The sequence below is a fragment of the Erithacus rubecula genome, assembly GCF_903797595.1.
Source record: "Erithacus rubecula genome assembly, chromosome: 10".
NCBI classification, from domain to species: Eukaryota; Metazoa; Chordata; class Aves; order Passeriformes; family Muscicapidae; genus Erithacus; species Erithacus rubecula.
This window is the reverse complement of record NC_136662.1, coordinates 23,555,151-23,576,619: the sequence shown is the minus strand read 5'-3', so window position 1 is coordinate 23,576,619 and position 21,469 is coordinate 23,555,151. Positions and strand designations below refer to the sequence as shown.

General features: G+C 47.3%; 1 protein-coding gene across 1 annotated transcript in view; it reads right to left on the bottom strand.

Annotated features, from left to right (window-relative positions):
* The window catches only part of HMCN1 (hemicentin 1), a 157,289-nt gene that overhangs the window by 3,780 nt on the left and 132,040 nt on the right, over positions 1–21,469 (bottom strand). The window contains exons 81-104 of the mRNA XM_079314622.1: positions 21,151–21,420; positions 20,506–20,696; positions 19,925–20,138; positions 19,346–19,480; positions 18,691–18,881; positions 18,127–18,208; positions 16,867–17,136; positions 16,228–16,398; positions 15,612–15,782; positions 13,315–13,485; positions 12,138–12,308; positions 11,805–11,975; positions 11,247–11,417; positions 10,877–11,026; positions 10,568–10,705; positions 10,119–10,240; positions 9,119–9,356; positions 7,942–8,004; positions 6,747–6,866; positions 6,348–6,482; positions 5,204–5,317; positions 4,792–4,917; positions 4,065–4,193; positions 13–363 (exon numbers count right to left, since the gene is read on the bottom strand). Of these exons, the coding sequence (XP_079170748.1) occupies positions 13–363; positions 4,065–4,193; positions 4,792–4,917; positions 5,204–5,317; positions 6,348–6,482; positions 6,747–6,866; positions 7,942–8,004; positions 9,119–9,356; positions 10,119–10,240; positions 10,568–10,705; positions 10,877–11,026; positions 11,247–11,417; positions 11,805–11,975; positions 12,138–12,308; positions 13,315–13,485; positions 15,612–15,782; positions 16,228–16,398; positions 16,867–17,136; positions 18,127–18,208; positions 18,691–18,881; positions 19,346–19,480; positions 19,925–20,138; positions 20,506–20,696; positions 21,151–21,420 (4,065 nt within the window). The remainder of the gene's footprint in view (positions 1–12; positions 364–4,064; positions 4,194–4,791; positions 4,918–5,203; positions 5,318–6,347; positions 6,483–6,746; positions 6,867–7,941; positions 8,005–9,118; positions 9,357–10,118; positions 10,241–10,567; positions 10,706–10,876; positions 11,027–11,246; positions 11,418–11,804; positions 11,976–12,137; positions 12,309–13,314; positions 13,486–15,611; positions 15,783–16,227; positions 16,399–16,866; positions 17,137–18,126; positions 18,209–18,690; positions 18,882–19,345; positions 19,481–19,924; positions 20,139–20,505; positions 20,697–21,150; positions 21,421–21,469) is intronic.

The window sequence follows — 21,469 nt, the reverse complement described above, 5'->3', positions numbered from 1 at the left end:
ACTGACATTTACCTACACATCTGGCATTTCTTGCCTCATAGCCTTCAGGACATGTTTCTCTAAGGTTCCTTCTAGTCCTGGAGAAAGGTATTCTGCTGTTCCTATACTCTGAGAAGGAGCTGTAGAGATTTGAGGAGTGCCTGTAATAGTGCTGCAGTTGCTGGTTGTCTCTCCCAGGGGAGAATTGAGCATAGTTATAGCTACTGTAATAGGCACCCGAATTTGGCACCCTCTCCAATCCGGCGCAAGATTTCCCATCACCCAGTAACTGTTGCCCAGGTGGACAGAAACACTTGAAGCTGCCGGGGGTGTTGGTGCAGTGAAGTGCACAGGGTTTAGGCACTTGTTCACATTCATTAATGTCTGCTCATGTGACATGATCCAGAGCCCCAAACCATGCGGAAAGGAGAGAAAACAAACAAACAACAACACATAACTATACGTATATATACACACGGATACTCAGTCTCAGGAACAAGCTGAAGACATAAAAGCAAGATTTGGAGGCAGTAAAATGTGGAGAACACTAGGCCAAGCAGGCAGGATCCACTGTCCTGGCCTGTAAGAGATCCTCATTCTCCCACAGGCTGATGTGACTGTCCTCACCAGGACAAGAGCCCTGCTGAAGCCTCATTTCAGCCTCAGCTGCTCAATACTCTCTCAGTAACTGGGATTTTTTCCTTAAGTGCTCCACAGATGAGTGGAAGAAGCTGCTGGGCCCTTCTTTAAAAGACAATGCTTACCACAGAGCATTCCAGAGAAGTACAGTGCTAGAAATTCCTTACACCCCACACTAAGGGAAGCACAACAGGCTCTGATGTGGTTATTGCGCCAGGGAAATCATAGAATCATGGAATGCTTTGGGTTGGAAGGACCTTACAGCTCAGCCAGTCCCACCTCCTCTATGGGCAGGGACAGCTTCCATTATCCCAGCCTGCTTCAAGCCCTGCTCAACCTGGCCTTGGACACTTCCAGGGATGGAGCATTGGGCTCAAGAACATCCTTCAAGGCTGCCAGGCCAAGAGGTTGGGTATGTTCTAGCTTTTAATGCTGTTACTGGTCATTCCAACTGTGCCAGTTTGGAGACTTCAGAGTACATATTAATTCACTTTATTTTTGTTTTCCTAAGCAATGTCTTTTTAGTTGTTTAAATCACAGTCCAAAGTTATTTGAGCCACCCCAGCAGTAAATATCCATCCTTAAATCAGAACTGAGTGCTGAGCATACAAAGTATAGTAAAGGCCTTGAGGGTAAAACATGCAGAGTGTCCTTCCCTCCAAGTAACTGAGTACTGCAGGATCTTCTCACACAGTCTCTCTGACACTACCAGAAGTAAATTTTCTATAGTTTTTATCAAATTACTTCAAGCTTAGCTGGAAATTTGACACATACTGTATTTCTCTTCCAACTTAGTATTCCTTCACCAGAGAAAGACAGAAGTCTGTTAATTCCAAACAACTCTGCAAAGACCAGGAATAAAAATCCTGCTATTAACATACATCACAGCATATCTATAATTGACATATATTATAAATATTCTCCTACTAGAAATTAAAGATGATCTTAATGGTGACTCAATAATAGTTTAATTATTTCATAGTAGTGTGTATTCTTTCAATTACTATTGTAAAAATGGCATTAAGCCAGTGTTGGTACAGCTTCATTTGGATCCCCTGTGAACAGGCATTTGAGTTCAGCTTGTAACTCCCCAAGCCACAAATTCATGAGAATAGTGTTTAAAAATCAATACTGTCAGAAATCTAGTAGAACATTAGGCTGCTTTTTTATGAAGTGGTTAATATTTGATACATTTAAGGTTTTAAACAATTTAGAGGGATGTTAATAATTACATGTTTTAAGAGTTGGAAATTCAGAGGTAGTAACTGCAGAGTGTTACAATATTTTCCAGCTGTTATTTGGCAAACATACAACTGAAACTTCACATACTTATGGAATTATCCTCAGGGTAGAATTTTCAGGTCTTACAAATGAGATTTTTACTTTAAGTATGACAACAATTCATCTGAACTTGAAGTGTATTAATATCAGTATGTGCTGAAGATGCAAAATTTATTATACATATAAATGTAAAATAAAACAAACCCATTCTTTCCTTAGCACTCAAGCACTTTTACATTCTGCACCTGCCTAAAATAAATTAACACTGACGTCTTTATGACAATCAATGTCCTTGGAACAAGTTGTGGATAAGCAACAGAAGATTATCACAGAAATTACAAAAGAAAACAGGTAAAAATTTGAGCAATTTCTTTTGCAAGAGCAGCCTGTGCAATACAAGCAGAACTGACTGCAGGGACTCACCAGCATTGGAACCAGGTTGCCCTGTGAGAAGAGGCTACTGAGGTATGGAAACCCTAATATTTATAAGAACAGGGTAAAATTACTTTGAAATTGAAATAGCTACATTTTCAGGCTTTCTCTAATTTGAAAAACAGTACCTGATTTTATATTCTAGATAGCCTTGCATTTGTAATCTGCATTACAGCAACTTTGAGCAAAGCCCTTTCACCTATGTGGAAAGCAGAGAAAACAACACAGAGATGCTGTAAATGGGCAGACAGAGCTCTGTGGGGGTCCCAAAGGAACATCTTATCCCCATCCAACAAACAAAAAAGGGAATTGTGGCACAAAGAGCTTTACCCAGCGTAAAAATTGCATAAAATTCAGGCAGGAACAAAATTTACTTCTTTCAGTCTGGGCCCTACTTACTTTTCAACTCCTCCTTGTGCTCACTGTTAACAATGACAACAAAAACTGGATTTATTAACAAAACTAATACTTTGGATGAATCAATATTTCAAATATATTTTTAGGAACATAAAAATTCAAAGGACAAAAATACTTTAGGAGGGAGATTTTAGCAGCCCATGGTCAGAAGGCAGCTTTAAGGCTCTGGTGTTGTTGTGAAAACCTGCAGTCCTAGACTTTACCTGTCTTCTTCCTGTCAGATGTTTAAATAGCTTAAAGATAAGTTAAGAATCTGGGATTGGTTTTATTTCAGTACAAAGGCAGTAAAGTAACATCTTGGTCTACAGCCAAGCACTTATTGCAATTTAATCTCTTTTTAAAAAATGCCAAACATTCCTGGCTTTTGACAGTCCAAAATCTTAGGCTGTTAAAAAATAAAATAAGAAAACATATTTATTACTTAGGAAACCTAATCTTGAAGAAGTCATCAGGGAGGAATGCTTTTCTGACATGATATGTAACAGCAACAGAAACCAACCTCACTTGGTGTCACATAGCCACATTCAGAAATCCTCATTATCAGGGTAGGTCAGCTCTTACATTTTAAATATTTGACATAAATGCAGCAAAGGTGATTCTAAGTGACCTTAAGTCACTTAAGGCATTTACTGCCTTCCTGAAATCTCTTAAATGCCAGGGGATGTGCTTATCCACTTGCCATGGCCCCACATATTAAACTCTCTTGCTCCCCACATCAGAGCTCCGGTGACATGGAAGAAAACCCTGTGTGGCTTTATGCCAAGATGGCACAGGGAGTGACTGCACGGCTGGCATTCCTGTGAGTGCCAGGGATTCTATTCCTTCCCTGCTGGAACCACCCATGCCAGGAAGGGAGCACTGAGGGAGAAATGCAGATCAGGTCCCTGTGCTCTGCCTGCTGGAGAACACCCCTGATGGGGGATAGGTGTACTTGGGATGTTCAGGAGCCAAACCCAGTTCTGGGTCTGTCAGGCCTCTTGCAGCTCCTGGGGCTGTGCTCCCTAGGGGAACCCACACGACTCCCTGTGTGACTGTCTTCAGGGCTGAGCCAGGCACATCAACAAACCCCACCTGATTTTTATAACTGAAACCTTCCTGTGGAGTGGTCACTTGCCACATCCATCCACTAGTATTCTGAAACCCTCTTACACTTCATTTTAAAACAACGGCCCCAAGCCAACCTCTGTTTGGAACCACTTAGCTCTGACTGTTTAGAACAGAACACAGTTTTAGATGGGCAACCTGGAAATGCAGAGCAAGCTTGTGTCTGGAGAAAGGCAGGCCAAAGCAGAGGCAAGGAGAGAGTGGCAGCTTACCCAGGCAGGGGCCGGCGGTGCCCTGGGCGCGGAATCCCCGCGGGCACACGCAGCGGTAGCTGCCGCGCGTGTTCTCGCACAGCTGGTTGTAGCGGCACTGGTGCGACCCCGAGCGGCACTCGTCAACATCTGCAGCACAGGGACAGCCAAGGGACAGTCACAGCTCGGCAGCACCCTCACTGTGCCTGCTCTGTGCCTCAAGGCTCCATGGGACTGGGAGAAGCCTGGGACAGTGGATGGTGTTCTCACCCATGGCGAGATTTTTAAGGTCCCTTCCAGCTCAAATCATCTCATGATTCCACTGGAACAAAAGTTTTGCTACCACCTGTATCTGCTATGCTTAAAACCCTCCCCAGTAAGCAACAGGGACCTGTGATCTTGATTGAGAGCCCCTGAGCCAAACTTGAGGAATCATGCACACACAGTGTAGAACATTTCAGTCAATGAATAACAGAGAAATCAAGGTGCCAGCACAGAAAAGACACCAAGGGAAATCTTACTGTTCTTGCTTAAAAACAGTGGAAAACTAGAGATACATCTGCTTTTTAACACCAACTACAGAAAAAGTTAAATATAGATGTTCCATAAGTAAAACAAGTTGGTGCTTTAGTATGTGTAAATATTAACAACCAGAGATGGACAATCTTAAGGATTATTTAAAAAAATAAGCATCATCATTGTCCCTGTGTTTCCCATAACCACACAATGCATTAATGTTTCTACTCACCCATGCAAGTCCCGTTCTCTGCTTTGGTCATTCCACTGGGACACAGATCAATGCACTTATAGCCACCACGGGTGTTCTTGCAGAGCTGATCAGGCCTGCACACATTCTGCCTGCACTCATTGACATCTTATTCAAACAAAAGCAAAAAAAAAAAAAAAAAAAAAAAAGAAGGACAAATTGAACTCAGTTATGTAATGAAATTACCCTGTCTCCACGTTGGATCATTTCATGCACATGGATCAGCCAGTCCAATTCTTGCTGCCTCTGGCTTTCAGTACCGCTTGACAGATTACAAAATATACATCCAGCGTATCATCCATAACAGCTTTGTCTTTCATAAGAAAATAGAGCAGCAAATAAATGTTGAACTCTGTTGGAAAGAGGGAGTGGACATTCAGAACTTCATCCCTACCTATGCATTTTCTGCCCTTCAGCTGGAATCCTGGGTCACAGCCACAGTGGAAACTTCCTATGGTATTGAAGCAACGCTGATGGCAGGAGTTGGACTCCTGACACTCGTTGATGTCTGTGGAACAAGACAAATCCTTACACCAGGACTGGGAGTTAGCCAAACCCTGCTCAGGTAATGCCCTCAGGGTGAGTTGTGCTCAGGAGTGCTTGCTGCTCTCCCATCTTTGTACAAGAAAATGCACATGGGACACAAACCCAAGAATGCTATGTTCTTCCCTGATGGGATTTTAAATTTATTGCTAAAGACAGAAGAAGCAAAAGACTAAAAAAGAAAACAAACCTATAGAAAAACCAAACCCCCCAAAACACACAACCTTAAGAATGAAAATGTATGGACAGGTGTGTTAGGTTGATGTGGCCAGCAATGTGTATTCTATCACCATTTGCTGAAGCCAGGTGGGGCAGTGACCCTGATCTCCTGGCACATATTATCTGCTAATGGGCCAGCTTTAAACCAGCTGGGGCAATCATCTTTATCTTTCCCACAGCCCATCCTCCCTCCAGGCAGATATCATCTGCTGCTGGCCCATTCAGTCCCACTGCATGACTGATAAAATTCCATCATCCCACTGGGAGATGCTCCAGCCAGGGGGAGCAGCCAAGCCTTTCCTACCCAGAGAAAAACAGATAAAAGGAGGAACACCGGACCTTTCCACATCATCCCTGGACCTTCAGAGGAAACTGCACCTTCTCCAGGAGCACTGCTCCAGCTGAACCACATCTGCCACTGCAGGAGGATGCAGCCACCATTGAATGGGACTGCTGCCAACACCCTGACTGACTGACGGGTGTCAGCTTGGATTCTGACTCTGCCAGGGTTGGGATTGTTCTTTGTAATACTGTATTTCTATTTTAATTTTCCTAGTAAAGAATTGTTATTCCTAATTCCCATATCTTTGCCTGAGAGCCCCATGATTTCAAAATTATAATAATAATTTGGAGGGAGGGGGTCGACATTCTCCATTTCAAAGAGAAGCTCCTGCCTTTATTGGCAGACACCTGTCCTTCAAAGCAGGACAGAGGGTTCTTGTAGACAGTGCTGTGCAGTGAGCCCAGCTGCATGGAGGGCTGAGCCCCGTGCGTACCTTGGCAGGCCAGGCCGTCGGGCATCCCGCGGAAGCCGCTCCCGCAGCGCAGCACGCAGCGGAAGGAGCCGGGCACGTTCTCGCAGTCCTGCCCCGCGTGGCAGCCGTGCCCCCCCAGCGCACACTCGTCCATGTCTGCAAGGGAAACGAGCTGCAAACCCTGCACAGCCAGCACGGGGACACACAACATGTGTGCCCCTGACACAGCGCCCTCGGCACCAGCAGCTACAAACGTGACTGCAAATATATTCAGCCAATCAATAATTAGAGTACTACCAAAAAATTGTGTTCTTATAATGAGAAAATGGCCCCAGTAAAACCTCTCCTTAGCAATTTAAGTGCCTTCAGTTATCTAAGGGGCATTTTTATCCAAGCTGTCCCCAGCAGCACCTTTCTTACCCTGACATGTTCTGCCATCAGCAGAGATGGTGAGGCCTTTGGGACAGGAGCAATAGTAGGATCCCACGGCATTGTGACAGGTGTGGGAGCAAGGATTTCCCACAGCACACTCATCTTCATCTGGAACAAGAAAATGTTTGAAAAACCAGTGAGACTTCACAAGGAACTACTCTATTCTGATCCTTCCTCAGAGGGATGTAAATAATAAATCCCAAAGGGCAAAACCAGATTTAGCAATTCCCTTCATTTGCAACCTTTCAAGAGGTAATGAAATAAGTCCACAAAATCATCTCAGATGATTTCTCCCTAAAACAATCCCAGCTCTAGAGAGACAGCCAGGGCACTCGTGCATCTCTCCACCTCCATCCCCCAAGCAGGAACACATAGGCTCTTGTCTGAGGTGCCAACACTCATCTTTTCCTCCATACAGGTCATCTAAGTCCTTCATTGCTCAGCAGGCTCAGCAGAGCCTGAGGCTCAGTGTCCTCCAGGTGTTCCTGAGGTGCTGATTTAAAAGCTGTCTGGGCACTACTCACATTGTAGGGGAGGACAGATGTAACATCCTCAACTTGGATCCACACCCTTTTAGCAAGGATAAGTCACACTTTTTGAAGTGCATACTTTGAACTCTAAATAAAGAGGACATAGGTTCTGGTGGTTTAATAATGTGTCCAGCTCTGGAGCCCTCTGCACAAGGTGGACATGGACCTCTTAGAGCAGGTCCAGAGGACACCATGGAGATGTTCCAAGGGCTGGAGACCCTCTGCTCTGGAGCCAGCCTGGGAGAGCTGGGAGTGTTCACCTGGAGAAAAGAAGGCTCCAGGGAGAGCTCAGAGTCCCTTACAGTGCCTAAAGTGCTTCAGGAGAGCTGGAGAGGGACTTGGGACACAGGCCTGAAGGGACAGGACACAGGGAGTGGCTTCCCACTGCCAGAGGGCAGGGTTAGATGAGATACTGGGAAGGAATTGTTCCCTGTGAGCGTGGGGAGGCCCTGGCACAGGGTGCCCAGAGAAGCTGTGGCTGCCCCTGGATCCCTGGAAATGTCCAAGGCAGGCTGGACGAGATTTGGAGCAACCTGAGCTCGTGGAAGGTGTCCCTGCCCATGGCAGGGGTGGAAATAGGGGATCTTTAAAGCCCCTTCCCACCCAAAGCACTCCAGGACCCCATGGTTACACCCACCTGTGTCAGTCATTACCTGAGCAATAGGGCCCAGACGAATCCAAAGCAAACCCTGCAGGGCACTGGTTACTCCGATCCCCTGTATGATAAAAAGCACATTTTGTGGATAAAAGTGTGGCCATTTCATTACCTTTAACAGTAAGAATTGCATCCTAGCAATTTTACAATATTTATTGTATTTCAACACCAATCCATAAAGTTTTAAATGCAGCCTTTAGTGGCTTTTCTACTTTGGCACTAACAGTGAGTATTGCATGGCTTGTGCTGGTTTGAGTAACATTGAACAGATGTGTAGGGGTCCCCTCAGAGTGAGCTGCAAGTTCCACCCCAGCCTAATGCATCCTGGAAAGTTTCTTATTGGAAGAATAAAGACCATTCAGTCTTACTTCACTAAAAGGAGGACAATAGACCCAAACCAAACAAATCACCATGTCAGAAATCTTAGGAGGTCACTGTAGAAGAACACAACCATGTACTACAAACTGCAATGGAAAACTCAGGGGAAGACTCCTCAAAGAACATGAGGTTTTGGTGGCTTGAAAACTGAAATTTAAAAAACAAAATTTAAAAAAAATCCCAAATGCAAAATATCTTAATTGAAGAAGGAAATAAATGTTAAGTTCAGTGAAGGCTTAGCCAGATCTAATCACAGACATATCATGACATGGAGACTCCCTTTTATTGCATCTCTTTTTAAATTAGAAAAAATAATATGTATTTGGTTTCCAAATTGTACAATGAGGCCCTAGTCTGGCAAGTGCAAAAAACCTTATTTTACTTAATTTAGAATGTTGTACTGAAAAGAAAGACTGAAACAGGCAATCCCTCTGTTTTGTTTACTTTCAAACCAGAGTAATTTCCCTACTATGTAAAAAAAACCAAAACCTCAAATAGCATTAAAAAAAAGTAAAAGGCCAGTTTGCTCATTTATTAGAGTTTCTCAAAGGAAAATCTGCTCATATAAATCCATGACCATCCCCTCTGGTGACTCAGGTTCATATAAGCCAGCAGTTAGCAATGCTAACCAACAGTTAATTAATGGCTACATCAACAAGGCTTCCAGATCTTGGGATCTACACTAAAGCTATCCAAGTTTCACAGAATTTCCTTTTGAGACTATGGGTGACTCAATTCTAGGAAGAGAAGATACCCTTTCCCCATTGCTGGATTTCTGGGAAGGGCCAGGACAATACCTTTTGCAATGGCAGCGTGGATTTTGAAAGCCACAGCCTCCTCCAGCGGGCTGTACTCTGCAGTGATGGAGGCAGCACGCAGGGTTTGCACCAGGAAGGGCATCCTGCCCTTGCTGGGGTCGTAGGTGATGGTGTGGTTCCAGGTGTAGGGAACGCTGACCCCGTCTGCCGCGAACAGGCGCGTGGAGTGCGCGTGCAGCTGCCCCGGGCCCGTCTGGATGTAGTCCTCTGTGTAATCCTGCAACAGAGCCCTGGCCATCAGCTGCCCCCACGCCTGGGCAGTGCCTCAGTTGTGAGATGTGTTGAGAGAAAGGGGCTCATCTTAACTGCATACACACAATTTGCACTCTTATTTGAACTGCTGAATCTCACACTGCCTGGTCTATTACTTTAAAAAAGATACAGACTGATGTCCTGAGGATCCTGATGATAGAAGCCACAGCAGAAGATTTCTAAAAAAATATCTTACTCCTCAATAACAATCTTTTGAGGTCTAAATATTTGACTTTTATTAGAAGCCAGATGTTGACACATATGCTAAATAAATAAGTGATAGAGACAAATTCTGCCACTAAAGAGTGGTATAAATATTGGGCATGCTACATATTTTCCAAAATATCAACAACTTCAGGTCTATTTATCGAATGGTGGGATTAATACAATAAAATACTGATTACCTGCTACTAGTTACTAAGTCAGAAAGGTTACACATGCATTTTTCTAGCTCTACCCAAAGCAACACTGACATGCCAGCCATCAATAATTGCCCTGAACACTCTCAACACTACCTGCTAACAGCTCAAACTCTTGAGAGACCAACACCACCTTTCTCATGAGAACTTTCTGCTTTCAAAGGCAACATCAGCATCATCAGTTCAACCAGGCACAAAAGCAGTCACATACAGTACAGCAGGTTTCAGAACTCAGTGTTTCCTGCCTTCCTCTGGGTGAGAGAAGTGCAGATGCATGGGAGCAGGGGTGGTACCTGAAGCAGCTTTACCTTGACACTGACATCAGCCACCGACTGTAGCTGCAGCATGTGGCCACTCACGACAACATCCAGCAGCAGAGCCCCGTCCGCGTCCAGGCCCCGGGCCACGTGCGCCATGCGCAGGATCTCACCTGGCAGTGGAACAGCACGCTGCCTTATCACACATCCCAAACAGACTCCAACACACACATGCAATCTAAACTGGAGTCCCTTGACATGGTATTTGTACTTACATTTAGTAAGGTGTGCCCTGCCCATGAGAAAAAACATGACAATTTCAAACTATAGCTCTGAAAGGTGGAATAAAACCTCAGAAGAACACAGTTTAAAAATATTAGTGCAAGCACAAGACCCAAATTTCAGCAATGGTCCTCTGCTGTCTTTTTAGAAAAAAAAAAAAAAAAATCTATCTGGCTTTGTTAGACACAGAAAGAGGTGGTCTATCCCAGGGAACTCACCAGTTGCAAATTCCACTTGAGTTTCTCTCTTGAAGACAGCATCAGTGAGTGTAAACCCATTCATTGCTTCCCCAATTTCTTTGGCAGTTGTCCAATAAACTGGGCTGAGTATGGAAACGAGCTTTCTCATCGCTGGGCCTGAAGGAAACACCACAGAAAATCAGGGAGCTTTGGTTTCACCACAGACCCATATGCAATAGGCACAGGAGCTGAATATGAAGAACTAGTGCAACCCTTCAGATCAAAACCAGAAGATTATAGGTATTGATGCATTCAGAGAAAAAACTGATTAGAGTCAAAGAGGCCTACCCAGGGTCCGAGGGACGTTGGTGATCTTCGCCTGTATTACTCTGGTGTCAGAGTCCAGGCTGTCAGTTACTGTGGCGTTCAGGAAAGCAATCCCAAATTCCACGTCGTTGATATTGCCAATGATGCTGCCCTTGGCACGTGCAGGCCCACCTGTGCAGGGGATGGGGGAGAGGCAAAACACAACCCCATGCAATATGTGCTGTTGGGTATTTTAGGGGAGAGAGAACTGAGCTTCAGTTGCAGGACAGATTTAAGCCCAAAAAATTAAATTACCCAGTCAGCTGGCCAAGATGAGAGACAGCACCAGTGAAATCAAGAGTGGCACAGGCTTTCACCACACTGTCAGTGCGTGCAGGCTGTAAACACTCACCAGGACACGCTTGGGTGTTGCACCTGGATATCTGGGAGGAGTCCCCAGGGCAAGGACGGCCACCATTTAACGGGGCTGGGCTGCTGCACAGGCGCACCCGGGTCTGCTCTCCTCCTCCACAGGAAGCAGAGCACTGGTTCCATGACTGCCACTGCCCCCAGTTTCCATCCACTGCAGAACAAAGAATGAAGAAAGCAATTTTTCAAGTTAAATACTTCAGGCTGCATCAGTTATGCTGAAGTCAATTCTTTCCTGGAGGAACCAAGGTTCTAAAGGAATAGCTCAAAGGACAACAAAACCATTGCAACGGACAGGTGTGAACACACCTGCCATTGGAAACACATAATCCCAGACTGGTTTGGGTTGGAAGGGACCTTAAAGCTCACCCCACCCCACTCCCTGCCATACACAGGGACACCTTCCACTGCCCCAGGTTCCTCCAAGCCTCATCCAACCCAGCCTTGGATACTTCTGTGGATGGTCTACATTCCTTATGTGGCATGTACCCTGATGCCCTGCAGGGAAAGCTGCACTCCTGCTGCTGTTGTGAGCACTGACCTGGGCACAGGTCCGTGCTGCACCTCTGGATCTGCACATCAGCCCCAGCACAGGCCCTGCCGCCGCTGGCCGGGCGTGGGTTGTCACAGCTGCGGTGCCGCCTTGTCTGGCCCCCGTTGCACGTCCGACTGCAAGTTCCCCAGCTGCTCCACGGGCCCCAGTTGCCATGAACTGCAAGAGTAAGTCAGATTTCATTTTCCTCAGGGGTTTAAAACCAGTCAGTCAAGCTAGTAAAATGCTTTTGTTGGAGAGTAACTTCTTAATTTTTTTTTTCCCCAAGAGAAAATAACCAAACCCAGAGAGTGGGCAAACAGCCCAACTCAAAGCACTCACCTGGGCAAGGATCACTGTTGCAGAAATCCATTTGCATGTCACTTCCCTCACACGTGTGTCCCCCGAACTGCGGGGCTGGGTCGGAGCAGTGGCGTGTCCTCTGCCTGCTGCCTCCCCCGCAGGACGTGCTGCAGGCACTCCAGCTACTCCACGGGGACCACTTCCCATCCACTGGGGAGAGAGGCACGGCAGTTACACCTCTGACTACAGCAGAAACAGCACAGCAGTGCTGCATCAGGGAAAACTAACAGGGACGTCACTGACTCTACAGCATCCCAGCTACTCAGAGCTGCTCCCAGGGCTGGAGACCCTCTCCTCTGGAGCCAGTGTGGGAGAGCTTGGGGGGCCCACCTGGAGATAAGAAGGCTCCAGGAGGAGCTCAGAGTCCCCTGCAGTGCCTAAAGTGGCTTCAGGAGAGCTGCAGAGGGACTCGGGACAAGGGCCTGAAGGGATAGGACAAAGAGAAATGGCTTCCCACTGCCAAAGGACTGGATTAGATGGGAACTGTTCCCTTTGAGGATGATGAGGCCCTGGCACAGGGTGCTCAGAGAAACTGAGGCTGCCCCTGGATGCCTGGCAGTGTCCAAGGCCAGGTTGGATACAGCCTGGAGCAACCTGGGCTAGTGGAAGGTGTCCCTGATCATGGCAGGGATGGGATGAGAATGAGATGGGCTTTAAAGTCCACCACCACAAGGTCAGTCTCCCTTCAAATGCTTCCTGATCTTGATGAGGACTCGGTGGAGGATCTGGGAAGAGCAAAATGGAGCATGAAGCCAGAAGGCTGAGTCTGACGTTGCACATTGCAATCCATGGAATTTCCCTCTGTCATCCCTACACTCAGCCAAATATAAAAGTCCTATTTCAGAAATGTGATTTTTCCTATCCTCTCATGAAGCACTCATTGAAATGCGAAAGAAAATGATAAATGAATAACAGAACATAAGAAAAACTTTAAACATTTAGGAAACCTGCCATTTAACTAACAATAATTTAAAATGCAGCTTCTGTGAGGTAAAGCAACAAGGTCAAGGAAAGAAATCCCATTTGCAGGCTCTATAGCAGATGCTAAGTAGTGACCATAAAAAGCTTGAAGGGGAGGTTTTTCAGGGATTGGACTTTTAGAAGGGCAAGTGTTAGTGAAGCAGAAGTGGAGAGGGCAAGGGTAGGCTGCTGTCACCTGGGCAGCGGCGGCGCTGGCAGAGCTGGAGCTGCAGGTCGGGGCCGGGGCAGCGGGACCCGCCGTGCGCCGGGGCGGGGCTGGAGCAGCGCCGCAACCGCGTCTGGGAGCCCTTCCCACAGGAGACACTGCATGGGGCCCACGGCCCCCAGGGGCTCCAGGCACCGGCCACTGCAAGGGAAACGGCTTGGGCAGACAGAACGGACACTGGGGAATGCCTGACTGCACACACTGCCACAACACACACCTGGGGAATGCCTGACTGCACACAGCGACCACAACACACACCTGGGGAATGCCTGACTGCACACAGCAACCACAACACACACCTGGGGAATGCCTGACTGCACACACTGCCACAACACACACCTGGGGAATGCCTGACTGCACACACTGCCACAACACACACCTGGGGAATGCCTGACTGCACACACTGCCACAACACACACCTGGGGAATGCCTGACTGCACACACTGCCACAACACACACCTGGGGAATGCCTGACTGCACACACTGCCAGAACACACACCTGGGGAATGCCTGACTGCACACAGCGACCACAACACACACCTGGGGAATGCCTGACTGCACACAGCGACCACAACACACACCTGGGGAATGCCTGACTGCACACACTGCCACAACACACACCTGGGGAATGCCTGACTGCACACAGCGACCACAACACACACCTGGGGAATGCCTGACCGCACACACTGCCACAACACACACCTGGGGAATGCCTGACTGCACACAATGCCACAACACACACCTGGGGAATGCCTGATCACTCACAGTGACCACAACACACACCTGGGGAATGCCTGACTGCACATACTGCCAGAACACACACCTGGGGAATGCCTGACTGCACACACTGCCACAACACACACCTGGGGAATGCCTGATCACTCACAGTGACCACAACACACACCTGGGGAATGCCTGACTGCACATACTGCCAGAACACACACCTGGGGAATGCCTGACTGCACACACTGCCAGAACACACACCTGGGGAATGCCTGATCACTCACAGTGACCACAACACACACCTGGGGAATGCCTGACTGCACACACTGCCACAACACACACCTGGGGAATGCCTGATCACTCACAGTGACCACAACACACACCTGGGGAATGCCTGACTGCACATACTGCCAGAACACACACCTGGGGAATGCCTGACTGCACACACTGCCAGAACACACACCTGGGGAATGCCTGATCACTCACAGTGACCACAACACACACCTGGGGAATGACTGACTGCACACACTGCCACAACACACACCTGGGGAATACCTGATCACTCACAGCGACCACAACACACAGCTGGGGAATGCCTGATCACCCACAGCAACCAGAACACACACCTGGGGAATGCCTGATCACCCACACTGCCACAACACACACCTGGATATCCCAAATCCCCCACAAAATGCCATGAGCTGTGGCCCAAACAATCATCACTCTGACAAGCAGAGAACTACTCTTTGCTTTCTTTTTCTTTTTCTTTTATTTAACTACAGTACCTTACCACCACTGTGGAACATCAGAACTGAATGCTTAATCAAATTTGGAGTTTCCCAATTCCCTCGGTAGGGCCAAGACAGCCTGGCTAAAAGCTGCCAGAGAGCAGCAGCCAGAGCTGATTTTCCTGCCAAAACCTAGAGAAATGAGTCTCAGGCCCATGAATGAGCATTTGGCATCACAGTACCAGCACAGCCAGGGAAAAATGGAAGAATCAAATACTGCGAATTGTACAGAAGGGAACATGTCAGTGGTGAAGTCTCTGAACAAACTAGAACCTGTCAAATGTAGGAAATACTCATGGGACAGGAAGGAAACGTGAACATTCACGTAGCTGGGAGCAAATGTGGCTAAAAATTGTAAAAACAGAGAAAAATATACTGATAGAGTCTTAAATTATTAACAATCATTTTTACATAGCTTTTAAATAGTTGGTGGTTTGGGTTTGGTTCTTCTCTTATTTTAACTGGCTTTGCAGAATATGTTTAGTGTAGAGAGAATTTATGCTGTGAGGATGTGAGCAACAAGTACTGGAAAAGATTAAAATAAAAAATTATATTTTTACTGGTGTAAAAAAAATTGCTGAGATTTCTTATGCTCACTTTTGTGATTCCTATTTCCAAGAACTCGTGTCATTCAATTAAAAAAACCCCCAGTAATTAACAAACAAAAATCAGATGAAATAATTCGTGTTTGGAGAAACAAACAGACCTGTATGTGAAGCCCCTCATGCAAACAAGGTTAAATTACACTTCTCTTACCTGGGCAAGGCCTAAGGTTGCACATGACTGACTCCAGAGCACTGCCCTCACAGGGCTTCCCTCCGTGCTGAGCCGGGGGGTTACTGCAGGTCCTGCTTCTTGTCCTGTTCCCTTGGCCACAGCTCCTTGAACATTCTTCCCACAGTCCCCACTCTGACCAGCTCCCATCCACTAAGGACCAGAAAAGCAGTTTTTATTAAACAATATTTTTGCAGTATTTATTGAAATTTCCTCTTCCTTTCCAAAATTAATTACAACTACTTAGATATATTTATCTACCATGAAAATCCATGGTGATAAAAGTTCATTGTTTGGGTACTTAATGAAAGGCACATTAAAAGTATCAATACATTGTAGCTTAAACAGGGTTATAAAATAGAGGGAGACTTAGATGGGCAGACAGTGATAGGACACAGGGGAAAGATTTTAAAGTAAAAGATTAGGTATTTGGAAGGAACTATCTCTGTGAGGGTGGGGAGGCCCTGGCAGTGTCCAAGCTCAGGTTAGACAGGCTTGGAGCGCCCGGGGCTAGTGGAAGGCGTCAGGGCAGGGGTGTCAGGGACGGGCTGCGGGTCCCTGCGGGCCAGCCCCGTGGGCAGTGTCCCTGCAGCAGTACCTGGGCAGGGCTGGCGCTGGCAGCCGCGCCGCTCGCTGTGGGCGCCCTGGCAGCCGCGGCCCCCGTTGGCCGGCGCGGGGCTGTCGCACTGCCGGACGCGCTCCTGCGCTCCCTGGCCGCACGTCACGCTGCACGCTCGCCACTCCAGCCAGCTGGAGAACCCGCCGTGCACTGCAACGGGAGCGGGGAGCTGCTGGGCACTGCTGCTGCCAGCAGCTCCCTTGGGCTGCCACAGGGCACTGAGAGCTGCACCTGCTGAGCCCTGGGATTACACCTCACTGCATGGCATTACTGAGCAAAAATCCCATACCATAGTTCAAAGACAATTAATGTGTATCCTCCTAAATGCTTTTCTTTAGAGGCACAGTTCAGTTATAACGTGTTCTCAGGATAGGATTTGGTTCATTATTATTTTTGTCTCTCACCCTTCACAGTCTCTGTTTCACTCAGTTGAATGAGTGTAACAGAACAAAATTTAATGAAAGAGAATCCCACTGACCCTTCAGACTAAACTTATAAAGAAGATAAGATCAAACATCTCATCCTTAAAACATGGGCAAGATGAACCTTGACCTCATTTGATCCAGATTAACCGTGACCTACCCAGCTTGGAAGTCACTCTGGGTTTTGTGCACCTACCCTGCACAGTCAGGGGCGCCGTGGCGAGCACGGAGCCCAGCTGGTTCCTGGCCAGGCACTGGTACTCGGCGGTGTCCTCCCTGCGGAGCGCGGCGATGCGCAGGGAGCCGTTGGGCAGCAGGGTCACCCTGTCCTGGCCCAGCAGGGGCCGGCCCTGGCGGGACCAGGAGATGGCAGGAGGGGGCTCTCCCCCGGCCTGGCAGTGCAGCACCGCCGTGGCACCGGCCTCCAGCACCGTCCCCACGGGCTCAACAGTGATCACCGGGGGGCCTGCAAGAGAAAGGGCTCTCTAGGCAACAGCTTGATGGATTCAAGTGAGCACAGAGAAATCCTAAATCCATTTACTTTGAGTAAAATTAGTATTGCTGATCCCCCGCTGGCAAAACAGAAACAGAGAATCCTTAAGGTTGGAAAAGACATTTCAGATTACCAAGTCCAGCCATCAATCCATCACTGCCACCACTGTTAACCATTAAATCATGCCACCAAGTGCCACCAGACACGTTACAATGCCAACAAAAAGTGGGTTTGAACATGCAGCAATTTGAGGACTAAAGCAGAGATGAAAGCTCTGCTATAAGAGCACATGCTCTTCTTTATTGCTAAAATGGGTTGTTTTTCATAAAATCCACAGGAAGCTGTTATTATTCATGTCCAGAGGAAACTGAGGGGTAAGGAACAGACCCACAATGTTTGAGGCTACAGTAGGAAGGGCATGTTTAAAAACTCTCCCACTAGCAAAGGACAATTCTAACATATTATTATTTTTGCCAAAAATAAAATAATACCAATGAGAATTAGGATTCACTTCATGCAAGTTGAGAGTCTAGTTTATTCCAGTTTTACTGAGGGAACTAGGAGAAAGAGGCTTCTTCAGAGAGTGATTCAGTTCATTCCACACTGGTTTCTATGATGAGGCTCAACTACCCTTTACACCCCTCTCTTCTTTGACCTCAATCACAGCTTAGACCAGACTCTCATATATTCATGATGGAAGATGCCTAGAGAAGCTCTCATCTGCCTCATCCCTGGGAGCACCCAAGGAGCAACCAGCTCTAGTGGAAGGTGTCCCTGCTCACAGCAGGTGATCTTTAAAGTCCCTTTCAATCCAAGCCCTTCTACGATTCCATGGAAGAGGAGACAAGTCCAAACCTCCAGGGCAGTGCCCAACCTGAAACATGCCCCCAGGAGCTGCCTGCACCTCCCCACAGGCAGGTTTTCATTCCCTGAAGGGGTTTTAAGCCTCCCTTTGAGCCTTACTCTGCAGGGTCAGTGTCAGGCTGCGCTCCACCACGCCCACATCATTGGTCGCCACGCACTTGTAGTCACCAGCATCTTCATTCTGAGAAACAAAAACAGGGGCTCAGTCTACAGGGCCCTTCCTGGCAAGGAATTTTAACCCCAATTCTAAATGCAGACATGAGCACGTGGAGAAAAACTGGGGCATTGCTGTTCAGATTAGGAATTTAGATTTAGAATAAGAGATTTGCACATGGAGAATGCAATTGCTTTGCCACTGACCTGCAGAACCCAGGCTCTCTTAAGGTCAGGAGCAAAGGTCCCATTTAACTGGTCATGACCAGGATCTCACAGAGCAGCAATTAGTATTTAAATTCTGTTCTTCTGACAAGCAGGAAGAACTCTGACCCCCTGCAGGTTTTCTTCATCAATAATTCAAATCTAATTCTAATCTGAATTAAACCATTTGTTAAAGGGAAAAGCAAAAAAGGATAAATGTCTATCCCAACTCTTTCAAACCAATATGACCAGGAATACCTTTATCAATCAAGTTCAAGGCAGATACAGTACAGGGGCAGGACTCACCACAGTGCCATAGATAGCAAGGGAACCATTGACAAGCTGTTGGATCCTGTTGCTAATCTGAACTCCCACTCCTTTTCTGCTCCACTGGATGGTTGGAGGGGGATCTCCCCTGACTTCACAATTCAACATGGCATTGCCACCCAAGGGCTCAATTCGGCTGGAGTGATAATCCCCTTTGAAGACTGGAGGTTCTGAATAAACAAGGGATGGCAGAAAAATAGTAGAGCCAAAATAAAATGCTCCTAATGAGAAGCACTGGCAGGGATCACTCACCTCTGACTTTCTGAAGGGAGAATTTCAACCTGTTTGGATTTTTCCCATTTAGCCATTGGCAAGGTATTAAATACTAGGGGGAATGGCTTTAAACTGACAGCATGCAGATTAAAATTAGATATTTGCTGTGAGGGTGGTGAGGCCCTGGCCCAGGTTGCCCTGAGAAGCTGTGGCTGCCCCTGGATCCCTGGCAGTGCCTAAGCTCAGGTTGGATGGGGCTTGGAGCAACCTGGGCTAGTGGAAGCTCTCCCTGCCCATGGTAGGGGTTGGGACTGGATGGGCTGTAAGGTCCCTTCCCACCCATCCCGTTCCAACTCCACTATCCAAACCGTGGTTACATGGAGCTGTCCAGCAACAACCACAACTGCTGAATTTCACGTACCTTTGACATAGACGAAGCCAACGGCCTTGATGGAGCCCACTGAGTTCTCTGCAGAGCATACATAGGTGCCAGAGTCCTCCTTGGACACCCTCTCGATGAGCAGCTCACTGTGCCCATTGACATCGTCATACTGTGCTGGAGAGAGCAGGGAAAGGCCCCTTCCAGGGACTGCAACATGTACCGCTCACAGAGTGCTTGGATCTGTGCATTCACAGCAGCACAGCTGGGGGGTCTTGTGCACCCCTGAGACACTCCAGAATGCACAGGAAGCCACTGCTGTGACATTTGCCCACATGCGCCTATTCACTTCAGCCGCCCTGCAATTTCGAGCATCAGTTGCTGGATGCTGAGTAAATACCATCAGATATGTATGTTTTTAATTGGATAGACCATTTTTAATTACCTTCCTTACAGCTTTGTCTCAGAAGCAGTTTAATTACATGATTGCATAACATTAAAGATATTCCTCACACAATCACTAACAGTTTATTCCAGCTAGAGTTTTCTTCTTCCCTGCCCTGAACTGCAGTGCTGCACAGAGAAAAGAAGTCTGCAGCCAAATGGCCATCAGGGACCCACCTGGAATGATGTTGTTGTTAAAGGTCCACATTATTCTGGGGACAGGTATCCCAGTTGCTTTGCAGGTTAACCGGAGCTGCTCTCCTTTGGTCAGGGCTACATCTCCAGGCAGCTCAGTGAAAGCTGGGAGCACGTGAACTGTCAGGGTGACCGTGTGCCTGTCCTCCCCAGCAGCGTTGGTGGCAATGCAGGTGTAACTGCCAGAGTCTTCAGGCTGAAAGGAAACATGGTGGGGAAATTTCAGCTGGAATATATCCTACACCTGGGATATATCCTAGAGGATACACCACTTGTATCAGTAAGAGAATCTTGAAAGGCTTGGAACAAGCATTCAGCAGAAATGCTCCACTGAGCTCTGCCACTTCCCTAAATTTGAAGGATGACTAACACTTACTTTTACCCTTCCTGAGGATTTCCCACTACGAGTTCTTCATACATTTTACTCCTTACTGGGAAATGAAACTTTTATAATGATTTGGAACACTAAGAACAAGAACTCAGAATAAAACAATTATTAACCCAGAAGTGGATCTTATCACTGCCAAATGTGTCCAGTAATAGCTTAGATTTAGGGAACTTACCACAACATTGTCCAAAATGAGGTCTCCACCAGGCACAGTCTGATATTTTCTCACTGTGTCTCTTAACAGCGTGTTGTCCTTCCTCCAGTTGATTGTTGGTGTTGGGATCCCCTCAGCCACACAGGACAGAACAGCCTGGGAGCTCTCTGTAACTGTGTACTGCGTATCCGTGCTGCGGATCCTGGGTGGAACTGTGGGGAGGTCATCACAAACATTTCCTCTGGGTATTATCCAAGCACAACACTGGAAGAAAACCCTTGCCTGGACATTCCGGATTGTCCATCTTCACCAATGAAATTCAAGCAACTGGCCAATATTACAACTTAATAACGCTCCCCTATATTAAATAGCACAGCTTTCCTGAATTCCTTCCTGTCTATCCCTTACTAGTTCCTTACTCTCTGTGGGGGCACACTGGTAACATACATGGTTTCCCTACAATCCCACAAGATGGTTTGGGTTGGAAGGGACCTTAAAGCCTATCTCATTCCAACCCCCTGTCGTGCACAGGAACACCTCTGACTATCCCAGCTTGCTCCAAGCCCTGCCCAACCTGGCCTTGGAGACTTGCAGGGATGGAGAGTCCTCATCCTGTCTGGCCCAGCCGTTGCAGAGCCCCCCATGCTCCCATGAAGAGTTCCTCACCGTGCACCGTGAGCTCCATGCTGGAGGTGCTGGATCCTGCAGGATTTGCTGCTGTGCAGATGTAGCGGCCGCTGTCCTCGGGCTGCACAAACAGGATCTGCAGAGCTCCTGTGCTCAGGATTCTCCTTTGCATGGACTCTGTTATCTGCTGCCCATCCTTATGCCAGCTGATCTCTGGCCGAGGGTAGCCTTCAGCCTCGCACTGCAGAGTGACAGACTGATCAGCAGCAACAACGTATTCCTCCACATGGGACTTGATTACAGGAGGAACTAGAAGGAATAAAGAATTAGATGTGTAAGAAGCAAGGAACACTTTAGT